The sequence below is a fragment of the Podarcis muralis genome, chromosome 2 (assembly GCF_964188315.1).
Source record: "Podarcis muralis chromosome 2, rPodMur119.hap1.1, whole genome shotgun sequence".
NCBI classification, from domain to species: Eukaryota; Metazoa; Chordata; class Lepidosauria; order Squamata; family Lacertidae; genus Podarcis; species Podarcis muralis.
This window is the reverse complement of record NC_135656.1, coordinates 124,889,059-124,912,542: the sequence shown is the minus strand read 5'-3', so window position 1 is coordinate 124,912,542 and position 23,484 is coordinate 124,889,059. Positions and strand designations below refer to the sequence as shown.

The following is a 23,484-nucleotide window of genomic DNA, read 5'->3' as shown; positions in this document are numbered from 1 at the left end:
TTCGGAGGGGGAGGGATCTCCTGGCTGGGAAGCCCCCCCCCCCAATTCTTTCCCCCACTCGCTAATCGGGAGGATGGGTTTTTTTTGAGGGGTGTCTTGATGGAGCCATTTCTTAGCCTCTTCTCCATCCCAGCCTTTCCTTGGGATTCAGGAGCCTCTATGTTGGAGGAGGGGGAGAGCCAAGGTCACCCCCCCCATGGCCACCCCCATCTCTCTTTCGGTTAGTCTGGATCAGATGTGGGCTCCTTGGGGCAGAGTCCTTGGCACAGACGGGGGCAGCCCCTTGAGCGCAGGGGTAGAAGCAGGAAAACTGCAGAGAGGGAAGGGGTGCCCTCGGCTTTGCAAGGGTTAAAAGGAGCAAAGCTGGATTCCTAGAGAGGACAGGAAGTGAATAGGAGGTCAAGGTCCTCCATGGCTATATTCCCTCCCTCCCACATCCCTTCCTACAAGCGGAAAGGAGGTTGCATTGTTTTCTCTCCTTTGCAAAAGCTTCCTTGGGGCCCCTCCTGGAATCCGGTGAGTCCCCCATTTCCTCCCCCTGAGGGTGCAATGGGGAGAAGGGGGTCCCAGGGGGGCAGGGAGGGGGCATGGGGGTCCCTGTTCAGATCATGCACGGTGGGGGGAGAAGAGAGAAGAAGAGGAGTCTGGATTTGATATCCCGCCTTTCACTCCCCTTCAGGAGTCTCAAAGCGGCTCACATTCTCCTTTCCCTTCCTCCCCCACAAGAAACACTCTGTGAGGTGAGTGGGGCTGAGAGACTTCAGAGAAGCGTGACTGGCCCAAGGTCACCCAGCAGCTGCAGGTGGAGGAGCCAAACCCGGTTCCCCAGATTACGAATCCACCGCTCTTAACCACCACACCACACTGGTCCTCCCTTGTTCTCTCTGCCAAGCCAGGGAGGGGGCCAGTTCGCAGGAGGTCTGCAGCTCTGTTCTTCCTTGGGATCCAGATGCTGCCTTCATTTTTTGGGGAGGGGGCTTTGGGTCAAGGAAAACTGGGCATGCAGATAAACCCCCTTCAGACTGAGGAGTAAGTCACATTTGTGAACAGAGGCTGCAGCCAGACTGTTTGCACATGGGGGGAGCACAGGGAGAAGAAAAGCCCTTCTGCATCTGCAGCAGCACAACTGGACCACTTCCTCTGTCCCAGATGCAACAACACATGTCTCTCCCCTATTCAGGCTAAACAAGTAGGCGAACTAATGTCAAAGCAGATTTTAGATGTATTCTCAGGAAATGCTAAAGCAAGGATAAAAGACTCCTTCTCCCAACATTCTGGGACAAATGAGGAGAGATTATCAATAACTGGGCGCCTTGTGCTACTAACAGAGGACATGGAACACATAAAATCCTTTCCCCCCCTGACTGTGATAAAATCCTTACTATCCTGATAGGTACTTGTAAAACCTTTTGGGAGAAAATCTAGCAGAGGGTCTGTGGGTTTTGATAAACAAGAAATGGAAATTGGTGTTATCTCAAAATAGACTAGTTCTGTCAAGCTACCCTAAGCCTTTGGAAATCTTGTCACAAGAGGAGTGTAAAGCTCACCTCAGGAGTTTTTTTAAAGGGCATACATGCCTGGTGTCTGAAGAACAGAAGAGATTTAGGACATGTGGAAGATCTATATTTTGATGGCTTCCATGCCAGGGTGGGGGCCACATTTTGAGACTGGAGACTTGTGAAGATGGTGTATAAACACAGATAATATCTAAGGAGGAGGGGTGTATTAGTCTCAAGATATTTCAAAAATGTGGCATCGCCATCTCTGCTTCCACATACAGATTTGGTCCCCATGCAACCCCAGACAGAGGCAAATATGGCCACAACATCTGGCTTGTGGTGAGAGAGCTCAAAGATTGTGAACGGGGCTCTCCATACAAAGCACCTAGCATGGGGGCACCTACAGGTAATATCTACTCTGCTGTTTTCTGCCCATGCTCTGGGGTTGCAGTTTTCAGGCAGGACCGTGACTGGTTTTTGCACCAAGTTCTGTCAATAATCCCCACTGAGTTCAAAGGGATCTACTCTCAGGTCACTACTGTGCAGACCGTGCCAGCCTTACGAAGTGGGGTGAGGAGTATACAGAGGAAATTGGAATCGCTGGAGATGTTTAGAAATGCGGCTTCTCTTGGGAAGGGGCTGCCCCATTTGTGCTTCTCTAGGGGCAGGAGAATATCTAGGGCAGGAGAATCCCTGCAGGACCTCTGAGGCTCCCTTTGCTTCTTCCTCTCTCCCAGGACCCTGCAGCTCGTTTTGGCTCCTCAGGAAGGATGAAAGAGGCGGATCCTGCAAAGCTAGTGAGGATGGAAGGAGGAAGATGGACGGTTGACCTGGTCAGGTTGTCTCCTGCATCCCTCCCCACAACCTCTGAGCGTTCCCTCCCAGGGACCTCTGAGAGATCTGGTGAGTCCCAAGGGAGTGGAGCTGGGGACCTGGATGGAAGGAGCCGGAGAGGTATCAGGGCTTGCTCAGTTTGGGGGTGGGAGGAGGCAGGCAGGCGGATGGAGATGGAGAAGGGGAGCACTTTTTTGGGCTCCTCCACCTGCTTCCTGCCTGCGCCTTTGTAATCTGCAGGCATTTTGAGTTAGGAATACAGCTGAACCTCAGAAGTCGAACAGAATCCGTTCTGGAAGTCTCTTTGACTTCCGAGGCGTGACTTTTCATTGGCTCTTGCAATGGGAAGAGCCGATCGGAAGCTGCAATGATGCAACCTCACTTTCTCTCCCTGGCACCGCTGGGCCAGCCCTCTGCTTCCCTTTCCCTCAGGCGAAATCCCAATGGAGTATGAATCACGAGCGACCGTGGGTTTTCTTTGGGAAAACAGGTTGCAAACAAACTTTATTATAACAGATGTAAACAAGGAGTTTTGGTTCTTCTTCCACTGAAATGGAACAAACAGTGCTGTTGTTTTTTTCCATTAACATGAATACAGAATCAAGTTATAGGCTGTATGCTGTTTAGGCTTAAGGTTACTTCTTTTACACATTTTCCATGGATCAGACTTCTGCACACACATTTCTGGAACTGATTCCTAATCCTGCGTCCTCCGTGTGTTGCCTTTTTCTTTTCTTTTTAAAATAACTTTTATTTGCTTTTAAAAACAAGGATCATAGGACCACTAAATGATGAAATATGTAGACCAGGAGTCAGAAATCTATGGCCCACAGGCCGCAAGCGGCTCATAGGGGTCATTTAACTGAGCTGCCCCCGAACTGAGCCGTCCGCTCGGTGAGTCCCGTGTCTACACATGTGATCCTGCCCACGGAGTGATTTCCGTGAGAGTGAACCAGCCCAGGCGAGGTAAAGCTTGCCGACCCCTGATGTAGACCGAGTCTTCTCATGTCATTTGTATATCTCAAAACTAGCAGAATCTATTTGCAGGAATATCTGTAACATACGATTCATCATTAGCGGTCAGTGTGTGAGTTCTGGGTTCATGAAATGTTTTAAACTGGAACAAAAATTGGGGAAACAGGAGAGAACAGAGAGCATTCAACATTGTTGGATCATAAAATCAGTTTTGAAATTCCATACATACCTGTATGTCAGGGGTCAGCAACCTGCAGCCCATGGGGGGTCGTTTAAACGGGCCACAAGCCAGCTGCACTAGCTCCCGCTGGAGTACAGGGTCAGGTTTAAGGTGCGGGTTTTAACCTTTAAAGCCCTATACAGCCTAGGACCCTCGTACCTATGGGACCGCCTCTCCTGGTATGTCCCACGGAGGACCTTACGGTCTTCAAACAAAAACATCTTGGAGGTCCCGGGCCACAGGGAGGTTAGGCTGGCCTCAACCAGAGCCAGAGCTTTTTTAGCCGTGGCTCCGATCTGGTGGAACGCTCTGTCACAAGAGACTAGGGCCCTGTGGGACTTGACATCTTTCCTCAGGGCCTGACCTGCAAGACAGAGCTGTTCCACCAGGTCTTTGGCCAAGGCACAGTCTGACCCCCTCTCTCCTTCTGTATTCTTCATAGAACTCTAACCTGGTGGTTGCTATTAATATGATTCTGAATTAATTCTAAAATGTATTTTAATTAATTGACTGTGTGATTTTATGAATTTTTTACCTGTTGTTAGCCGCTCTGACCGTGGCTTTGGTCGGGAAGGGCGGGATACAAATAAAAATTTATCATCATCATCATCATCATCATCTGGGATTCCAACATCCTCACCGTGAATCCTGAATGGAGGGATATCAACTGTTTTCTTTGTGAATATTCTTCATTTCGTCAAGCTTTTTAAAGCAATGACCAGGCTTTTTTGAACTACCCAGGCCTTTTTAAATGTCATCTTCAGATTTTTTAGGGTAGTTGAAGTAAGTTCTGTCAGGTTTGTTGTTTTTGTTTTTGCTTTTGTCTGCATTTTATTGACCAAAGAGATGACTGACCTTGGAGATGAAGATAATTCCATGACTGAGCCAAACATTATCTATTATTATTTTTTTAAATGATATTTATTAGGGGTTTGAAAGTTACAGAAAAAGAAAAAAGAACAATAGAAAATTAAACAAAACAACAATACCCTACAATACATCAACAAAACAAACAAAAAACAATACAGTAAAACAAAGGGGGGAAAACATTTAAAAACACATCCAACCTTTCCATGTCTTTACCTCTCATATACTTGTTTCATCGACCTCCACACACCTCCCTTTTTTGTATTCTAGTTCAATTAGCTATTTCAGCAAGTTCTTTCCATCTTTCTCAATTTTCGTTCTAAAATTTATCTTAAGATAGTCTAACCTTAAATTTTCCACTTTGGTCCATTAACAATCTATTTTTACTTAATTCTTTATCACATTTCTGCTAAAGCCATGTAACTTCGTTCCAGCATCCTTGTAACATTTATTAATTTTGCAATATTTCTGTAAATATACTTTAATTTTTTTCCGGTCTTCTTCCACCGACTCTTCTCCCTGGTCTCGGATTCTGCCAGTCATTTCTGCCAATTCCATGTAGTCCATCAGCTTCATCTGCCATTCTTCCCGGGTGGGTAGATCTTGTGTCTTCCAATGCTTTGCGATAAGTATTCTTGCTGCTGTTGTAGCATACATTAAAATAGGTTCTATCCTTCTTTGGCACCAATTGGCCGACCATGCCCAGGAGAAAGGCCTCTGGTTTCTTCAGAAAGGTATATTTAAATACCTTTTTTCATTTCATTATAAATCATCTCCCAGAAGTTCTTAATCCTTGGGCATGTCCACCAAAGGTGGAAGAATGTACCTTCAGTCTCATTACATTTCCAGCATTTATTATCGGGCAAATGATAGATTTTTGTGAGCTTGACTGGTGTTATGTACCACCTATAAATCATTTTCATTAAATTCTCTTTTAGGCATTACATGCCGTAAACTTCATACCTGTGGTCCATAACTGTTTTCAGTCAGCCATCATAATGTTATGTCCAACATCTTGTGCCCATTTAATCATAGCAGATTTCACCGTTTCATCCTGAGTATTCCATTTCAACAGCAAGTTATGCATTCTTGACAAATTCTTAACTTTGGGGTCTAACAATTCTGTTTCCAATTTTGATTTTTCCACCTGGAAACCTAGTTTTTTGTCCAAATTATATGCCTCCATTATTTGATAATAATGGAGCCAGTCTCGCACTCTGTTTTTTAGTTTTTCAAAACTCTGCAGTTTTAATCTATCTCCCTCTTGTTCCAGAATTTCCCAATACTTTGGCCATTTAGAATAGAATAGAATAGAATAGAATAGATTCTTTATTGTCATTACACAAGTGCAACATTGCACAAGTGCAACGAAATTGGATGCCATCCCTTAAAAACAACAAAAGCAAAACAACAACAACAACCAAACAAACCACATTCCAGCCACACCCACACCAACACCCATCAAACTCCCAGGTCACACTATCGAGTTACAGCATTCAAAAAGGCCACAGCTCTTGGATAGAAACTGTTTTTCAGTCTATTTGTCCTTGACTTGATGTTTCTATATCTCCTGCCAGAAGGCAGTAGTGCAAACAGACTGTGTCCCGGGTGAGATGAATCCTGCAGGATGTTGTTTGCTTTCCTAAGACAACGGGAACCGTACAGTTCTTCCAAAGATGGGAGAGCATGACCAATAATCCTTTGGGCTGTGGTTATGACCTTCTGGAGCACCTTCCTCTCCCTAGCTGTACAACTGGAGAACCAAGCACAAATACAGTATGTAAGAATGCTCTCTATGGAGCCTCGGTAGAAGGACACCAGCAGTCTCTCACTCAGATTGTTCTTCTTCAAAAGTCTGAGGAAATAAATTCTCTGCTGGGCCTTCTTCACCAGAGCAGTGGTATTTGCGCTCCAAGTCATGCCCTGATCGATAGTTACTCCCAAAAACCTGAATTCCGCCACCCTCTCCACCCGTTCCCCGTTGATATACAAGGGCTGAATGTCCGCCTTTTTTCCCCTGTAATCCACCACCAATTCCTTGGTCTTAGCCGTATTAAGAGCCAGATTGTTCTCTCCACACCAAACACAGAGCCGCTCCACCTCGTCCCGATAGGCGGACTCATCCCCTCCTGAAATGAGCCCTACCACCGTAGTGTCATCAGCAAACTTGATGATTTTGTTGCTGGAATAGATGGCTGTACAGTCATACGTATAGAGAGCATAGAGCAGGGGACTCAACACACAACCCTGTGGTGAGCCGGTGTTAAGGCTAAGGGCTGTGGACATATGTGACCCTACTCTAACCCTCTGAGAACGTTCTGACAAAAAATCCAAAACCCAGAGACAGGTGGAGTTGGAGAGTCCAATCGCCTCTAGCTTGGACACCAGTCTATGGGGGAGGATAGTGTTAAAAGCAGAGCTAAAATCCACAAACAGCAGCCTCACATAACTCCCCGGCTGCTCCAGATGGGACAGAGCAGCATGGAGAGTGGTGGTGATAGCGTCTTCTGTGGATCTATTTGCCCTGTATGCAAACTGGTAGTTGTCAAAAGTTGATGGAAGACAGGAAATAATGTGACGGCGCACCAGTTTCTCAAAACACTTCATGATGATTGGAGTCAGTGCAACTGGTCTGTAGTCATTCAAACTACTGATTGTGGATTTGGCCTCCATATTGAGTTTTTTCTGAGCCTTTGCTTCCATTGGTGACAGCCATCTTGGGGTTTTATTTTCTAACAAGTCCTTATATCTTATCCAGACATTAAACAGTGCTTTTCTGACAATATGGTTTTTAAACGCTTTGTGTGCTTTAACCTTATCATACCACAGATATGCATGCCAACCAAATACATTGTTGAAACCTTCCAAATCCAACACATCAGTGTTTTCAAGAAGCATCCATTCTCTCAGCCAACAAAAAGCGGCTGATTCATAATAAAGTTTAAGGTCTGGCAGGGCAAATCCACCTCTTTCTTTAGCATCTGTTAATATCTTAAATTTTATTCAAGGCTTCTTGCCCTGCCAGACAAATCTAGAGATATCTCTTTGCCACTTCTTGAAACAGTCCATTTTGTCCAAAATTTGCAATGTTTGAAACAGAAACAGCATCCTCGGCAATACATTCATTTTTATCACAGCAATTCGGCCTAACAGTGATAACTTCAAATTTGACCATATTTCTAAGTCCTTTTTCACTTCAGTCCAACATTTTTCATAATTATCCTTAAATAAATTCACGTTCTTAGCAGTCATATTAACCCCTAAATATTTCACTTTCTTAACCAATGTTAATCCTGTCTCCTTCTGAAACTTATCTCTCTCCGTCGCAGTTAGATTTTTCTCTAAAACCTTAGTTTTCATCTTGTTCAACTTAAAGCCTGCTACCTGACCAAAATCTTGAATCAATTCCAGTACTCTTTTAGTACTAGATTCTGGCTCCTGTAAAGTCAATACTAAGTCGTCAGCAAATGCTTTCAATTTGTACTGTTTAGGTCCCACTTGTATACCTTTAACCAATTGGTCCCTTCTAATCATATTTAGCAAAACCTCCAAGACCGATATAAAAAGCAATGGAGAGATTGGGCAACCTTGTTGTGTTCCTTTCTCAATCTTAAATTCTTCCGTCACTACATTGTTCACAATTAATTTAGCCTTCTGTTCTGAATAAATTGCACCTATACCATTTCCAAAACCTTGACCAACCCCCATCCCCTGTAAATTCTTCTTCATAAAACTCCAAGAAATATTATCGAAGGCTTTCTTCGCGTCCACAAATATCAAAACTGCTTTAGTATTAATTTTCACTTGTAATTTTTCTAAGATATTAATTATGTTCCTCGTATTGTCAGACAAGTGTCTGCCCGGGAGAAAGCCCGCTTGATCTTTATGGATTTCTTCTGCTAACACCTTTTTTAATCTTTTAGCCAAAATATCTGCAAAAATTTTATAATCCACATTAAGCAGTGATATGGGGCGGTAGTTCTTGAGTTGTGTCTTTTCAGAGTCTATTTTCGGTATAAGTGTGATATAAGCTTCCTTCCACGACTCTGGTGCCCTTTTCCCTTCCAGAATTTCATTACAGACTTCCTTTAAAGGTTGTATTAACCATTCTTTCAGAGATCTGTAGTATCTTGAAGTCAATCCATCCAGTCCTGGGGATTTACCCAATTGCATGTTCTGAATGGCCCCTTCTACTTCTTGCTCCGTTATTTTGTAATTCAGCATTAACTTATTTTCCTGGGAGATTTTTTGTAGTCCATTAATTTTCAAAAATCTATCAATGTCCACTTCTTTCTGCGTCTCCTGTGTATATAGTTGTTTGAAATACCTCTGGAAGCACTTTCTAATTTCCACTGGATTCTGTATATTCTTTCCTTCCACTTCCAAATTCGTAATGGTATTAAGCTTTTGTCTTTTTTTCATTTGCCAAGCCAACAGTTTTCCACACTTATTTGCTGATTCAAATGTCTTTTGTCTCATCTGTTTAATCTTCCATTCTATTTCCTGATTCATCATTTTCATATATTGTACTTGATATAACTTTATCTCTTTCAGGATCTCCTGCGACTTTGGTTTCGCTCTCAATTTCTTCTCTCCTTCCTTTATTTTCTCCAGGATTTTATTTTTTCTCTCGTTTTGGGTTCTCTTCTTAATTGCATTCTGTTGTATCAGAAATCCTCTCATAACCGCTTTACTTGCATCCCAGATTACTCTTTTTTCCACAGTAGTGTTCATATTTATCTCAAAATAGTCTCTCAAAGTTTTTTGGGCCTTCTTAGTCACTTCCTCATTCCTAAACAAAGTATCATTCATCCTCCATCTAAAGGAACCAATTGGTGTCAGTTTTATTTCCATCTTCACAGCATTATGGTCGGAGCAAGTTTTAGGGCAGATTTCCACTTTACTAGTCTTCGGAGCCAGTCCTCTAGTTACCCAAATTTGGTCAATTCTTGTCCATGTCATTTTAGCCTCAGAGAAGAAAGTTCCCTCTCTTCCCAGCGGGTTCTTCATTCTCCAGATGTCAACTAAATCCATATTTTCAGTCATGTCAAAAAAGGTTTTTGGTAGCCTGCCATCCTTAGTGACTACCTGTCTCTGTGCCTTGTCCATGTTTGTAGACACCACTCCATTCATATCTCCCATCAGAATCATGTTGTAATCCATATAGTCTATCAGGATCTCATGTAACTTCTTGAAGAATTCTGATTTTCCTTCATTAGGTGCATAAATACCTACTATCAAAGATTTCTCTCCTTGTGATTGAATTTCAATTGCAACGAATCTTCCTTGGTCATCTTTAAATATAAATTTCGGTGATAGGCTCTCTTTTGCATAGAGGACTACTCCTCTTTTTTTAACTTTGTCTGATGAAATAAATTCTTGGCCCAGTCTTTTATTACTCAATATCTTCCTATGTAGCCTTATCACATGTGTTTCTTGCAGACAGATCAAGTCCAATTGTTCTTTTTTAAGTAAATGAAAGACTCTCCACCTTTTTTCCAGGGAGTTCAGACAATTAATGTTCCAACTTAATACTTGCAGTGCCATAATGTAGTTACTCTGGTTTTCCTCCAACTGCACCCAATGCCTGCTCTTCTTCCGTTGGTGGTGTTGGTGTCACGTTCACTAGGCGGTCCAGTCCAAAAGCTAATGTTGCTATGTCCACTATTCCTCTTTTTGGTGATCTTCTGTCCAATGCTCTTTGCTCTGATCCTCTGTGTGGCAATCCTCTGTCAGACGCTTTTGACTCTTTTCCAAGTTCCTTCTGCAAATCTTCCTCGTAGTTGTTCAAAAACTTTACTTTGTCTTCTACTGATCTTATTTTTATTTTCCTTCCTTTAAAACTAAAAGATAGGCCTTGAGGAAATTCCCACCTGAAGATGATTTTGTTCCCTCTCAGCAGGACAACCAAATCTCCATAATTGGACCTAAGATCCAAAAGATGTTTCGGGATGTCTTTAAATATTTCCACTCTTGACTGTTGTATTTCCAAAGTCTTCTGGTAATGCCAACCCAAAATTCTATCCCTCTCTTCTTTAGATCGGAGGGTAATCAAACAGTCTCTTGTTCTATTCTTCTCTTTCTTCCCTCCTGTTCGTTGCCAAGACTTCCCAGACCTTGTTGTTTTGTCTTGAATTGACGGATCTATTTTTTCTTTTCCATCTGCCATAACACTTAAGTAATTCAAGGTCAGTCCCACAGTCCCAAAGTCTTATCTTACAGATGGAAAATTCCAGCTCTTGTAACACTTTCAGCAATTTCAGAAGCTTCCTCTAGAGGGAAATAGTTGCTAATTGTATTTGCATTAGTCCAAAGTATCACCTTTTAAATCACAGTTGCAACAATAAAACTAGTTTCACAGTTACTTTTACTCCTTTTACTCTTTTTTAAAGTCAGAAGAGAATAGTTGAAACAATGTATCTCTCTTATTTAACTGGCTGTCAGTGAGCGGTCTATTCACAGTCAATGCAGGCTCCAAAGTACAACAGTCTTAATGGCAGCCCGTTCCCAGGTTCTGAGTTGTGGAATTTTAGCCTCCTTCCCTCTCTTTTGCAGGCAAATACAGTCCAAGGCACCCCCCCTTCTCCTGCTTCCAAGGGGGGTTCGCTATTTTTGACATTGGAAATTTAAACCTTTACAGTAAACTTTCCAAGGCTTTAGCTTGAGCCGTTTTGCTTCCGTCTATTTACAAAAGGGGAAGGCGGACTTCCTGTTTTGAACCTCCCCCATTTCGTTGTCAAATTCGAACTTTTAAAATTCCAATTCTTCAATCTACTCATGGGTAGTTACTTTTAAATCCAATTGTCCACAGGAAAAAGTCAGCACTCTCCGGCAACGGCTGTGCGGCTTCACTCCGTGAGAGTAGCAGTCGATTCAAAACACCGCGCCGCTCACCCCACTTCACTCCGGATCCCCGAAAACGGGTTTCCCCGTGAGTAGGGGGGGCGTTGATGGTGCTTGCCGAATCCCACGTTCACAGGCTTCACCCGCCTGTGATTTTTGAAGGGTCTCCGCCTTCGCCGCGGTGGCCAGACTCGATTTCCACTGAGCGGATTCCTCTCGTTCAGAGGAATTCCGCCATTTCAGATGGCGCTAACCCGGAAGTCCTCTAACCCGGAAGTCCATTATCTATCCCAGATAAGAGCCAAGTAATATATCAATAAATATCAGCCAACAAAGGTAGTAAAAATTATAGTAAGGCCTCATAACTAATTATTTTCAGTTCTTCCTCTATCACAAGCATTCATTAACATTGTTAATTACTCGCCTCAACAACATCAAAAATACCATCTCAGGACTATTTAATTGCTCATCTTCTAACATTGTGTATGCCATCAAATGCCAACAGTGCCCTTCAGCTCTCTATATTGGACAAACAGGCCAAACCCTACGCCAAATGATAAATGGACATAAATCTGATATCAGGAATCACAAGACAGAGAAACCAGTAGGAGAACACTTCAGTCTCCCAGGACATTCTATACAAGATCTCAAAGGAGCTGTCTTATTACAAAATAATTTCAGAAATAGACTGGAAAGATAAGTTGCTGAATTGCAACTTATTACCAAACTTAAAACCATGGAGAGACCTGGTCTGAATAGAGACATTGGATTCTTATCTCATTATAGATGGTATATGTAGCTATTTTTAGCCATCTCACCCCTTGCTTTTTCCTGTAAGACCAATAGCAGTCTTTAACAGTCTTCAACAGATTTACACCTATCAGACAATCACCTATTCCCATCACCTTTCTGAGTAATACCTCTCCCCACCCTCTCACTATATATAAGGGTTTGGTGACTTCTGTGTCAGTGTATCTGAAGAAGTGTGCATGCACACGAAAGCGCATACCAATAACAAACTTAGGTGATCTCTAAGGTGCTACTGGAAGGAATTTTTAAATTCATTAACATCGTTCAATAATCTGGGGAATAATCTTCCTGAGGCTCTAATTAGCTTCTCTCTTCATTGCAGATGGTGATGAATGGGAAGGGAAGAACAAAGGGGATCACAACAGAATTCACACAGCGGAGAAGTCAAATAAATATTCAGGGTGTGGAGAGAACATCCGTCAGAGCTCCCAGTCCCCCTCCCATCAAGGAAACAGCTTCATTCGGAGGGATAGCCTTACTTCACACGAAAGAACTCACAGTGGTGAGAAATTGCATCAGTGCTTGGAATGTGGAAAGAGCTTCAGTCGGAAGCATTCTCTCATTTCCCATCAAAGAATTCATACAGGAGAGAAACCCTACCAGTGTTTGCAGTGTGGAAAGTGCTTCACTCAGATGAGCAATATGACAACCCATCAAAGGATTCATACAGGGGAGACACCCTATAAGTGCTTGGAATGTGGAAAGAGATTCAGACAGAGCTCAGAGCTCACTTCCCATCACAGAATTCATACAGGGGAAAAACCCTATCAGTGCTTGGAATGTGGAAAGAGATTCAGACTGAGCTCAGAGCTCACTTCCCATCAAAGAATTCATACAGGGGAGAAGCCTTATCAGTGCTTGGAATGTGGAAAGAGCTTTAGTCAGAGCAACAGTCTCACTTCCCATCAAATAAATCATACAGGGGAGAAACCCTATCAGTGCCTGGAATGTGGAAAGAGCTTCAGACAGAGGCACAGTCTCACTTACCATCAAAGAATTCATACAGGGGAGAAACCCTATCAGTGCCTGGAATGTGGAAAGAGCTTCAGACAGAGGCACATTCTCACTTCCCATCAAAGAATTCATACAGGGGAGAAACCCTATCAGTGCTTGGAATGCGGAAAGAGCTTCAATTTTAGGACTAGTCTTACTTCCCATCAAAGAATTCATACAGGGGAGAAACCTTTTCAGTGCCATGAATGTGGAAAGAGCTTCATTCATAAGAATACTCTCACCTCCCATCAAAGAATTCATACAGGTCAGAAACCATATAAATGCTTCCAATGTGGAAAGAGCTTCAGTCACAGCCACGAACTCACCATCCATCAAAGAATTCATACAGGTGAGAAACCCTATCAGTGCCAGGAATGTGGAAAGAGCTTTCGTGAGAGGGGAAAACTTGCTGCTCATCAAAGAATTCATACAGGGGAGAAACCCTATCAGTGCTTGGAATGTGGAAAGAGCTTTACGCAAAGGGCCCATCTCCTGACCCATCAAAAAACCCATACAGGTCAGAAACCCTATCAATGCTTGGAATGTGGAAAGAGCTTTCGTGATAGGGGTAAACTCACTTCCCATCAAAGAATTCATACTGGGGAGAAACCCTATCAGTGCTTGGAATGTGGAAAGAGCTTCAGTCGGAAGGATGCTCTCACTTCCCATCAAAGAATTCATAAAGGGGAGAAACCCTATCAGTGCTTGGAATGTGGAAAGAGCTTCAGATGGAAGATTAGTTTCACCTCCCATCAAAAAATTCATACAGGGGAGAATCCCTATCAATGCTTGGAATGTAGAAAGAGCTTCAGTCGGAAGGATTATCTCACTTCCCATCAAAGAATTCATAAAGGGGAGAAATCCTATCAATGCTTGGAATGTGGAAAGAGCTTCATTCGGAAGGATTATCTCACTTCCCATCAAAGAAATCATGAAGAGGAGAAACCCTAATAGTGCTTAGAATGTTTAAAGAACTAATAATAACAACAACAGATACAGGTAGGAAGCTGTGTTGGTCTGCCATAATCAAAACAAAATTTAAAAAATTCTTAACGCTCGGCAGCTCCCAACAGACTATTGAAAACATGATAAAAAATCAAGTATTGTTGTTGTTTAGTCGTGTCCGACTCTTCGTGACCCCAAACTCATGTTGGTAGCTTCAAGAACACTGTCCAACCATCTCGTCCTCTGTCGTACCCTTCTCCTTGTGCCTGCAATCTTTCCCAACATCAGGGTCTTTTCCAGGGAGTCTTCTCATGAGGTGGCCAAAGTCTTGGAGCCTCAGCTTCAGGATGTGTCCTTCTAGTGAGCACTCAGGGCTAATTTCCTTCAGAATGGATAAGTTTGATCTTCCTGCAGTCCATGGGACTCTCAAGAGTCTCCTCCAGCACCAGAATTCAAAAGCATCAATTCTTTGGCCATTAGCCTTCTTTATGGTCCAGCTCTCACTTCCATACTTCACTACTGGGAAAACCACAGCTTTAACTATACAGACCTTTGTTGGCAAGGTGATGTCTCTGCTTTTTAAGATGCTGTCTAGGTTTGTCATTGCTTTTCTCCCAAGAAGCAGGCGTCTTTTAATTTAGTGACTACTGTCGTCACCATCTGCAGTGATCATGGAACCCAAGGAAGTAAAATCTCTCACTGCCTCCATTTCTTCCCCTTCTATTTCCCAGGAGGTGATGGGCCCAGTGGCCATGATCTTAGTTTTGTTTTTGTTGAGCTTCAGACCATATTTTGCACTCTCCTCTTCCACCCTCATTAAAAGGTTCTTTAATTCCTCCTCACTTTCTGCCATCAAGGTTGTGTCATCTGCATATCTGAGGTTGTTGATATTTCTTCCGGCAATCTTAATTCCAGCTAGGGATTCATCCAGCCCAGCCTTTCGCATGATGAATTCTGCGTATATGTTAAATAAGCAGGGAGACAATATACAGCCTTGCCGTATTCCTTTCCCAAATTTGAACCAATCAGTTGTTTCATATCCAGTTCTAACTGTAGCTTCTTGTCCCACGTAGAGATTTCTCAGGAGACAGATGAGGTGATCAGGTACTCCCATTTCTTTAAGAACTTGCTATAGTTTGCTGTGGTCAACACAGTCAAAGGCTTTTGCATAGTCAATGAAGCAGAAGTCGATGTCTTTCTGGAACTCTCTAGCTTTCTCCATAATCCAGCACATTTTTGCAATTTGGTCTCTGCTTCCTCTGCCTCTTCTAAATCCAGCTTGCACTTCTGGGAGTTCTCGATCCACATACTGCTTGAGCCTTCTTTGTAGAATTTTAAGCATAACCTTGCTAGCGTGTGAAATGAGTGCAATTGTGCGGTAGTTGGAGCATTCTTTGGCACTGCCCTTCTTTGGGATTGGGATGTAGACTGAACTTCTCCAATCCTCTGGCCACTGCTGAGTTTTCCACACTTGCTGGCATATTGAGTGTAGCACCTTAACACTATAATCTTTTAAAAATTTTAATAGTTCAACTGGAATACCATCACTTCCACTGGCCTTGTTATTAGCAGTGCATTCTAAGGCCCATTTGACTTCACTCTCCAGGATGTCTGGCTGAAGGTCAGCAACCACACTACCACGGGGTGTACGAGACATCCATATTTTTCTGGAATATTTCCTCTGTGTATTCTTTCCATCTCTTCTTGATGTCTTCTGCTTCTGTTAGGTCCTTACCACTATTGTCCTTTAAGGTAAAGGTAAAGGTACCCCTGCCCGTACGGGCCAGTCGTGTCCGACTCTAGGGTTGTGCGCTCATCTCACTTAAGAGGCCGGGAGCCAGCGCTGTCCGAAGACACTTCCGGGTCACGTGGCCAGCGTGACTAAGCTGCACTGGCGAGCCAGCACCAGCGCACGGAAACTCCGTTTACCTTCCCGCTATACAGCGGTACCTATTTATCTACTTGCACTTAAGTGTGCTTTCAAACTGCTAGGTGGGCAGGAGCTGGGACCAAACGACGGGAGCTCACCCCGCCGCGGGGATTCGAACCGCCGACCATACGATCGGCAAGTCCTAGGCACTGAGGTTTTACCCACAGCGCCACCCGCATCCCTAAAACCTTTGACCCCGACGTGATTCGAACACGCAGCCTTCTGATCTGGAGTCAGACGCGCTACCGTTGCGCCACGAGGTCCTCTTTTGTCCTTTACCTCCCCCATTTCCCTAACCCAGGAGATGGGACTTCTTCTTCCCAGTTCCCTCCACATAAACTTAGGGAATAGGATCTGTTCCTGCTCAGTGTCTGTCCCAGAGATTAAACGGAGCCAAGAACACTCAGAAGCAGTCATAAATCAAAGCTTCTGTGTTCAAGCTACTTGGCAGCTGCACAAACATTCCAGGCAGCCTACTTTCACTTTTCGGCAGCCGCTGTACTCACAGTCTATCTGCTTTTTCTCTTCCATCTCTGAAGAGGCTTACTTCACGGTGCCGGCTCCAGGAAACTCCAACCGGGACAAAAACAGCCCCCAGTCTTTTCCAGCTGGGATTCTTTTATGGGATTCTTGCCCACATTAGTAGATACGATGGTCATCCCCATTCCCGTCCATTTTAGTTCAGTGATGCCCAGGATGTCAATATTTATTATTCCTATCTCATTTTTGACCCAGGCCTTGTGGGCGGGGAGGGGGGGGTTGCAGTGATTTTTAGGAAGTCAGTAGTTTACACCAGACATCCTATTGGGAAGACCCAGTTCTCTGAGTGCATGTTCTGGAAGTTGGGCAATAGGGGCAGTACAGGATTCCTTTTGGTGTATTGACCTCCACGCTGCACCAAGGATTCTCTGCCTGAGCTACTTCAGGTCGTGGCAGATGTTCTCCTGGAGACACCTAGTTTGGTTGTCCTAGGGGATTTTAACATCCATGCCAACATGACCTTACAAGGGGCTGCTCAGGACTTCGTGGAAAGCATGGCCTCCATGGGGCTGTCCCTGAATACATCTGGCCCAACCCATAGCCGCGGACTGTACCCATAGCTGGTACAGGCCCGTCTCATCTTGAGCCCACGCAGAGCGTCATCACACAGCAGAAGGATAATAAGAGAGCCTGTGTACTGGTCCAGTAAACGCTTCCGCTGCGCAACCAGCAACAGTTCTCTTTGCAGAGCATTAATTAAGTCCAGTGCAGTACAAGCTTCAGAGTCTCAGCAGCAAAGAAATAACGACACAGGGAAGCCTGTCTTTCCAAAGACAGGTTTATTGCAGAAAGATCACAGAAACACCTCCGGAGCTTTCAGACATTTTTGCTTCACGCCCCACAGGCAGAGAAAACAAACACTCTTTATATACTGAGCAACTTAACAACTTAACGAGCTTGACTACTTAAAGTCACATGACATTGCTAACTTGCCAGCGTCTTAGGTTTCACACCCTAACACCCTCTCTCGCTGGCAATACAAAAACAAAAACAAAATTACTTCAGACCCATTTCTTCACAAAAGTTTTCAAGCCGCTGAAACCCAAGCGGTTTTGTAAAACCATTAGCTTGATTTTCATGACTGGGACAGTAATTTAATTTAACAATTACTGCTTTTACCGTTTGACAAACATTTTGAAAGCGGATATCCAAATGTTTTGTACGACCTTTAAACTGCCCATTTTGTGCTAACTTAAGACATGGTTGATTATCACCCCATACAGTGATTGGAGTGATGGCCTTTTCATACATCTCTTGTGCCAAGCATTTGTAAAATTCTAGATCTCTACATAACTCAGATAAGGCACAGAACTGAGAGCCAGTGTGGTGTAGTGGTTAAGAGCGGTAGTCTGCTAATCTGGGGAACCGGGTTCGCGTCTCCGCTCCTCCACTTGCAGCTGCTGGGTGACCTTGGGCCAGTCATACTTCTTTGAAGTCTCTCAGCCTCACTCACCTCACAGAGTGTTTGTTGTGGGGGAGGAAGGGAAAGGAGAATGTTAGCCGCTTTGAGACTCCTTAAAGGGAGTGAAAGGCGGGATATCAAATCCAAACTCTTCTTCTTCTTCTTCTTCTGTTGACGACAAAGCAATCAGGTTCTGTTTCTTGGATCTCCACCCAATCAGAGAGTTACCAAATTTTATTACACAGCCAGACACTGATTTTCTATCCTTTAAATTTGCCCAATCATTATCTGCGCAACAAGTAATCTGTGCTTGTCCTTCAGAAGATAATTCAAGGCAAAAATCTTTGGTGTATTGTAAATATCTTAACACTCTTTGAATTCCTTTCCATGCATTTACACTAGGTTTTGAAGCTTCTCTGGTGAGTAAGTTAACAGCGTAAGCAATATCCGGTCTACTCCATTGCGAAAGATGAAGTAAGCTTCCCAGTGCTGACTGAAAGATTTCAGCACGCTTGAATTCAGCACTATCCTTGAACTCATTGTCTTTTACAAAACCCATTTCTATTGGTGTTCTAACGCCTGCACACTCCGTCATGCCAAACTTTTTCAACATTTGCAATATCTTGCCTTTTTGATTCAGTAGAAAACTGCCATTTTTGGTCCTATCTATCTGAACACCAAGATAGACCTTCACATCACCAAGATTCTTAACTTTGAAGTGTTTCTTTAACTCTTTGGCTAGTTTTTTTACTTGTTCTTGTGTCTTTGAAGTATAAATCAGGTCATCTACATAAACAAGCAAAGATTCTTGAGCATCTCCTGAACCTCTGAAATATAAGCAATTGTCAGCCTTGCTCCTGCTAAAACCAATGCCTACCAAAACACTCATTCCAATTATGAGCAGATTGCTTGAGTCCATAAATAGATTTATGTAGTTTCCATACCTGATTTGATTTACCAACTTTCAATCCTGGCGGTAGCTCTATATAGAGCTCTTCAGCCAAGTCTGAAAGAAGATAAGCTGTAGAGACATCAAATTGATTCACTTTGAACCCTTTCTGAGCAGCAACTGCTAATAGTGCCCATAGGGTTTCACTCCTTGAAGTGGGTGCATAGACTTCGGAATAATGTAACCCCTTTCTTTGCGTAAAACCTTGAGCTACAAGCCTTGCTTTGTACTCTGGTTTCCCCATCGCTGTTGTCTTTATCCTGTACACCCACCTACAACTTACTGCCTTGGTACCTTCTGGAAGTTTGGTGATGGAAAACACACCCAGTTCTTTCATAGAATTCAACTCTTTTTGCATGGCCTCACGCCACCTACTGGCCTCCTCCTGGGGTAATTGCTCAACCTCCTCAAAACTTTCAGGTTCGCAATTTGCCAAACCAGCCCAAACACTAATAGCTTGGTACCTTTCAGGAGGTTTACCTTTGTTGGTACGCTTGGAACGCCTTAACAGTTCCTGCGATGTTCCTTCAGTTTCCCCCTCTGACCCAGAATCACTAGTCGTCACCTGTTTGTCACTAGTAGTTGAAGAACTTTCTGATTCTGACTTTACACGTCTCTCTTGCTGTACAGGTGAACTTTTAGAGCTAGAAGATTCTGACTTTACAGACTTGGGTGAACTAGATGATTTCTCACCCTTGTCCTCAGACTCAAATTCCTCAGCCTGTTCTGGAACTAATACCTGCCCTGGGGCCTGAGTTTCATTGTTACTGTTCACCACATCAAATAGTATGTCAGGATTTCCATGAATTTATTCCAACCATCCTGTTCACAAAATTCCGCACTTCTGCTGATTGTGATTTTCGTTTGATTGCCTTCTACATTCACGAATCTCCAACTTTTTGTGTTTGCTTGATAACCACAGAAAAACATTTCTTTAGATCTAGGATCGCCTTTCCTACGTTGTGCCCTAGGCACCAGCACATAAGCATGACATCCAAAAACTCTTAGATGATCAATTTTTGTTTTTTTCCCCAAATAGCATGAAGTAAGGAGTGTTGCCTACTGTGCTATTGTACACTCTGTTAAAAGTATAATTCGCATACAGTGCAGCCTCAGCCCAAAAACGCTGTGGAAGTCCAGAATCAAACAGCAAAGCAGCAATGGCTTCCTGTAATGTTCGAAATTTTCTTTCGGCAACTGCATTCTCCTGTGGTGAATAGGGATTGGTAAGTCTATGAACTATACCTTTCCTTTTTAACCACGTCTCCAGCGTGTGGTTCACATATTCCCCACCACGATCTGATTGTATTTTACGTACCCTGGTGTCAAATTTGCATTCGACTTCTTCAATCCAATCCATCAGGATGGAAGCTGCTTGTGATTTGTCTTTCAGAAAGAAAACCCAACTAGCCCTTGAAAAATCATCCACCAAAATTTGCATAAATCTCGCACCTCCAAGCGATTTGACTGGCATAGGGCCACACACGTCTGTGTGCACAAGTTCAAAGGGTTTCTTGCTTACTCTATCAGATCTAGGATAGTTACATGTCTTAACCTTAGCATGTTTACAAGCACAACAATCCAGAAAATTTGGACAGGGTTTAATGTTACACTCCTCAGCTAAATCTAGCATCTTGCTTACATACTTAAAGCATATATGAGCTAACCTTCTGTGTAGTAGATGTGCACAACCTGTATGAGGAGCCTTATTTACACACTTAGCTTGCGCTTCACCTGTTGAATATCTACCTGCTGCTAACTGCTCTTCATCCAAAACAAAAAGCCCATCCTCACAGGGAATTTTAACTAGCTCCTTCCCCTGTTTCGAAATGGTGCACACATCATTTTCAAACTCAACCTTAAAACCACTTTTTACCAGGCATGACACACTCAAAAGTCCATTCTTCATTCCTGGAAGAACAAAAACAGGAAGGTTAGTTTGCAAACAATTAACATAAATTGTGCCTTTAAGGTTCATTTCTCGTTTACTATTGTCTGCCATAGTCACAGTTTTTGCAACTGGCAATGTGTTGCAGTTCATCAAGCTGCCACTAGATGTCGCTGGAACTAAACTGTGACTTGCTCCACTGTCAATTATCCACTTCAAGGTTTGTTGGCTCCTTTTAGGACTCTGTTGTGCTGCCATTGCAGATAGTCCCTTATCAGCACCTGCTCCCCCTCTGGATCGTTGATTCTTGTAGTTCTCACATCGTCTTCCCCTGTAGCTCCGGAAACTGGCCTTGGACTGTTGAAATTCCTGTTGCTTTTCTGGACACTTTGCTATCAAATGAAACCTGCTGCCACATCGAAAACATGACTTGCTGGCCATAGCAGACACTTGTGAGGCTTCCTTACAGCTCTGCCTGCTAGTTCCCCCACGCTGGGAATTATCTGAACATCCAACCCTTGGGGTATTTGAATTATCAATACGTTTTCGATGATGTTGATATTCTTGTTCACACAATCTACAAGTCACATAATTCATATTCAGCTGGTCCTCTGGCAAAACTTGTAAAGTTAGTACTAAGTTTTCAAACCCTGCATGCAGGCTGCTAAGCAGAGTATAAACTTTAATATTTTCAGGAAAATTCACACCTAGAGATGACAGTCGGTTGAAATACTCAGTCATCTGTGACGTGTGTTCAACCACACTATCCCCTGGCTTCAGTTTCAACTCATACAAAGCACGTATAATGTTCACCTTCTCTCCGGGCGTGGCTCTATGGTGAATTCGCCTAAGAGCTTCCCAAATTTCAAATGCAGACCTTAAATTTTCCACATGAGGTAATTGGGAATCGTCTATCGATACCATCAACATGCATCTAGCTTTAGTGTCCATTTTATCATGTTCCCTGTTCTGAGCATGTGCAGCAGCCTGTTGCTCTGCTGTGGCATTTGCTGCAACAGCCACAAACGGCTTTCGCCTCTGGACATAGTCAGCCCACACTTCTTTGGCTTCCAACCAGACTTGAGCACTCTTAGACCACTGCACATAATTAGCAGAGTTCAACTTTGTAAAGGGAACCTGGAAATTTCCCACTGCCATTCTTGGGGTCTGCTGCTACTCCCTCTGTGTGCCCTTGCTTCTCTTTCCCCTTGGGATTTGTTTTACTCACTTTTCAGATGCCTCCAGCCTCCTCTGAAGCCTTTTAAACTTTTTTCCTCCGTCTCTTCACCAGCAACCTACCATCGTCCTCTGTTTTTATTAACAAAACAAAAAAACAACGGGAGGTCAAGCTAGCCTTTTGCAGCTAATGAAGCTGTAAATCTTCACTTATGCAGCTCTCTCAACTTTCTGCAGCCTCTCAGTTCCTTTAAGAGCTGGATTCACGACCAAGCCGGTCTTCTCTCATCCGAAAGCTGCTTTCACTTTCTCTGCACACAATACAGCTGTAGAAACGTAGAAGGAGCCATAACCTAAGAGAGCCTGTGTACTGGTCCAGTAAACGCTTCCGCTGCGCAACCAGCAACAGTTCTCTTTGCAGAGCATTAATTAAGTCCAGTGCAGAGATTCTTGTTGCAGTACAAGCTTCAGAGTCTCAGCAGCAAAGACATAACGACACAGGGAAGCCTGTCTTTCCAAAGACAGGTTTATTGCAGAAAGATAACAGAAACACCTCCGGAGCTTTCAGACATTTTTGCTTCACGCCCCACAGGCAGAGAAAACAAACACTCTTTATATACTGAGCAACTTAACAACTTAACAAGCTTGACTACTTAAAGTCACATGACATTGCTAACTTGCCAGTGTCTTAGGTTTCACACCCTAACAGATAAGCAGTATGTGCCACATTCTTAACTTTATTTCCACTCTATGCTGAGAGAATACAAACATGCATCTTGCCTCTGTGAGAGCAGAGAAGCAACCGTCTCTCTAACAAAGAAACCGAGAGAACAGTGAAAAACAGGAAACCAGTGAACGTCACATCCAGTCTCCCATTCCCGTGGGAATCCAACAGTAACTCTGACTGTGGGATGCAAAACAATGTCTTGTGACTGCAGTTGCTGCTCAGTGAGGGAAATAGAAACCAACACTGACATGCCTTTGTTACCGGAAGATCCGAGGGCTCTCTTGGACAAACGAAGACACCGACCAGAGCAATTCAGAGCAAAACAGCAGCCAGTAGGCTTGGTCTTTATTTTTGAAGAAGACTGTCGCGACAGGGCTCCCACCGTCCACGAGGTGAAACAAGATGGAAGCCCCGGACAATGGGAGACCCCAACTTTTATTAACCACTAATCCCCTTGACTACACCCCCAGAATTACATCATATTTACATCATGATTTTATTAAAGAACAGGAGGAGTCGAGGAGGAGCTACCCAGGTAATCTGAGTGTCTTGACACCTGGCAGAGACCTCCTCTCCCCCCCTCACATGAGTCATCTCCAGAAACAAAAGAAAGGGCGAAGTCTTCCTGCCCCCTGAGGGGAATCCGGTCAGGGTCCTTTGTCAGAGTCTGTATGGAATACACTACCGTATGCAGTTTATTATGTTTCTGATAGCATTCCGTCTGAGCCCCTCCCGATGGTTATCAAGGTTGCCCCGCCATCCGGAGAAGGGCCGTCGTGTACGTGACTGCGCGGTCCGGGGATTATGGCCGATCAATCCCAGTTCACCCCCCTTTGATAGTCCTTGTAATATGCAGTGTAATAAAAGTGGTCCGGTGAAAATCCAA

The 23,484-nt window shown here is 43.6% G+C and overlaps 1 protein-coding gene and 1 non-coding gene across 4 annotated transcripts; one reads left to right on the top strand and one right to left on the bottom strand.

Moving 5' to 3' along the window:
* Positions 1 to 78: 78 nt before the first annotated feature.
* LOC144326635 (uncharacterized) lies at positions 79 to 23,484 on the top strand. Of its 3 annotated transcripts, XM_077923233.1 has the most exons (4): positions 461 to 516; positions 1,781 to 1,905; positions 2,237 to 2,402; positions 12,371 to 23,484. In XM_077923233.1, the coding sequence occupies exons 3-4, from the start codon at positions 2,270 to 2,272 to the stop codon at positions 13,990 to 13,992; spliced, it is 1,755 nt and encodes a 584-aa protein (XP_077779359.1). In that variant the 5' UTR covers positions 461 to 516; positions 1,781 to 1,905; positions 2,237 to 2,269; the 3' UTR covers positions 13,993 to 23,484. The 3 variants fall into 3 exon arrangements, with proteins under 3 accessions (XP_077779358.1, XP_077779359.1, XP_077779360.1); XM_077923232.1 differs by lacking the exon at positions 1,781 to 1,905 and having other exon boundaries at positions 79 to 516; XM_077923234.1 differs by lacking the exons at positions 461 to 516; positions 1,781 to 1,905 and adding an exon at positions 977 to 1,189.
* On the bottom strand, positions 16,108 to 16,179 carry TRNAW-CCA (transfer RNA tryptophan (anticodon CCA)). The gene has a single exon. It is a non-coding gene; the product is annotated as a tRNA-Trp (tRNA).

Coding starts and splice junctions, on each gene's coding strand:
- LOC144326635 (XM_077923232.1), top strand. CDS start 412: ATGGCTATATTCCCTCCCTCCCACATCCCTTCCTACAAGCGGAAAGGA. Junction 517..2,236: donor GGGGCCCCTCCTGGAATCCG/GTGAGTCCCCCA, acceptor CCTCTCTCCCAG/GACCCTGCAGCTCGTTTTGG. Junction 2,403..12,370: donor AGGGACCTCTGAGAGATCTG/GTGAGTCCCAAG, acceptor TCTTCATTGCAG/ATGGTGATGAATGGGAAGGG.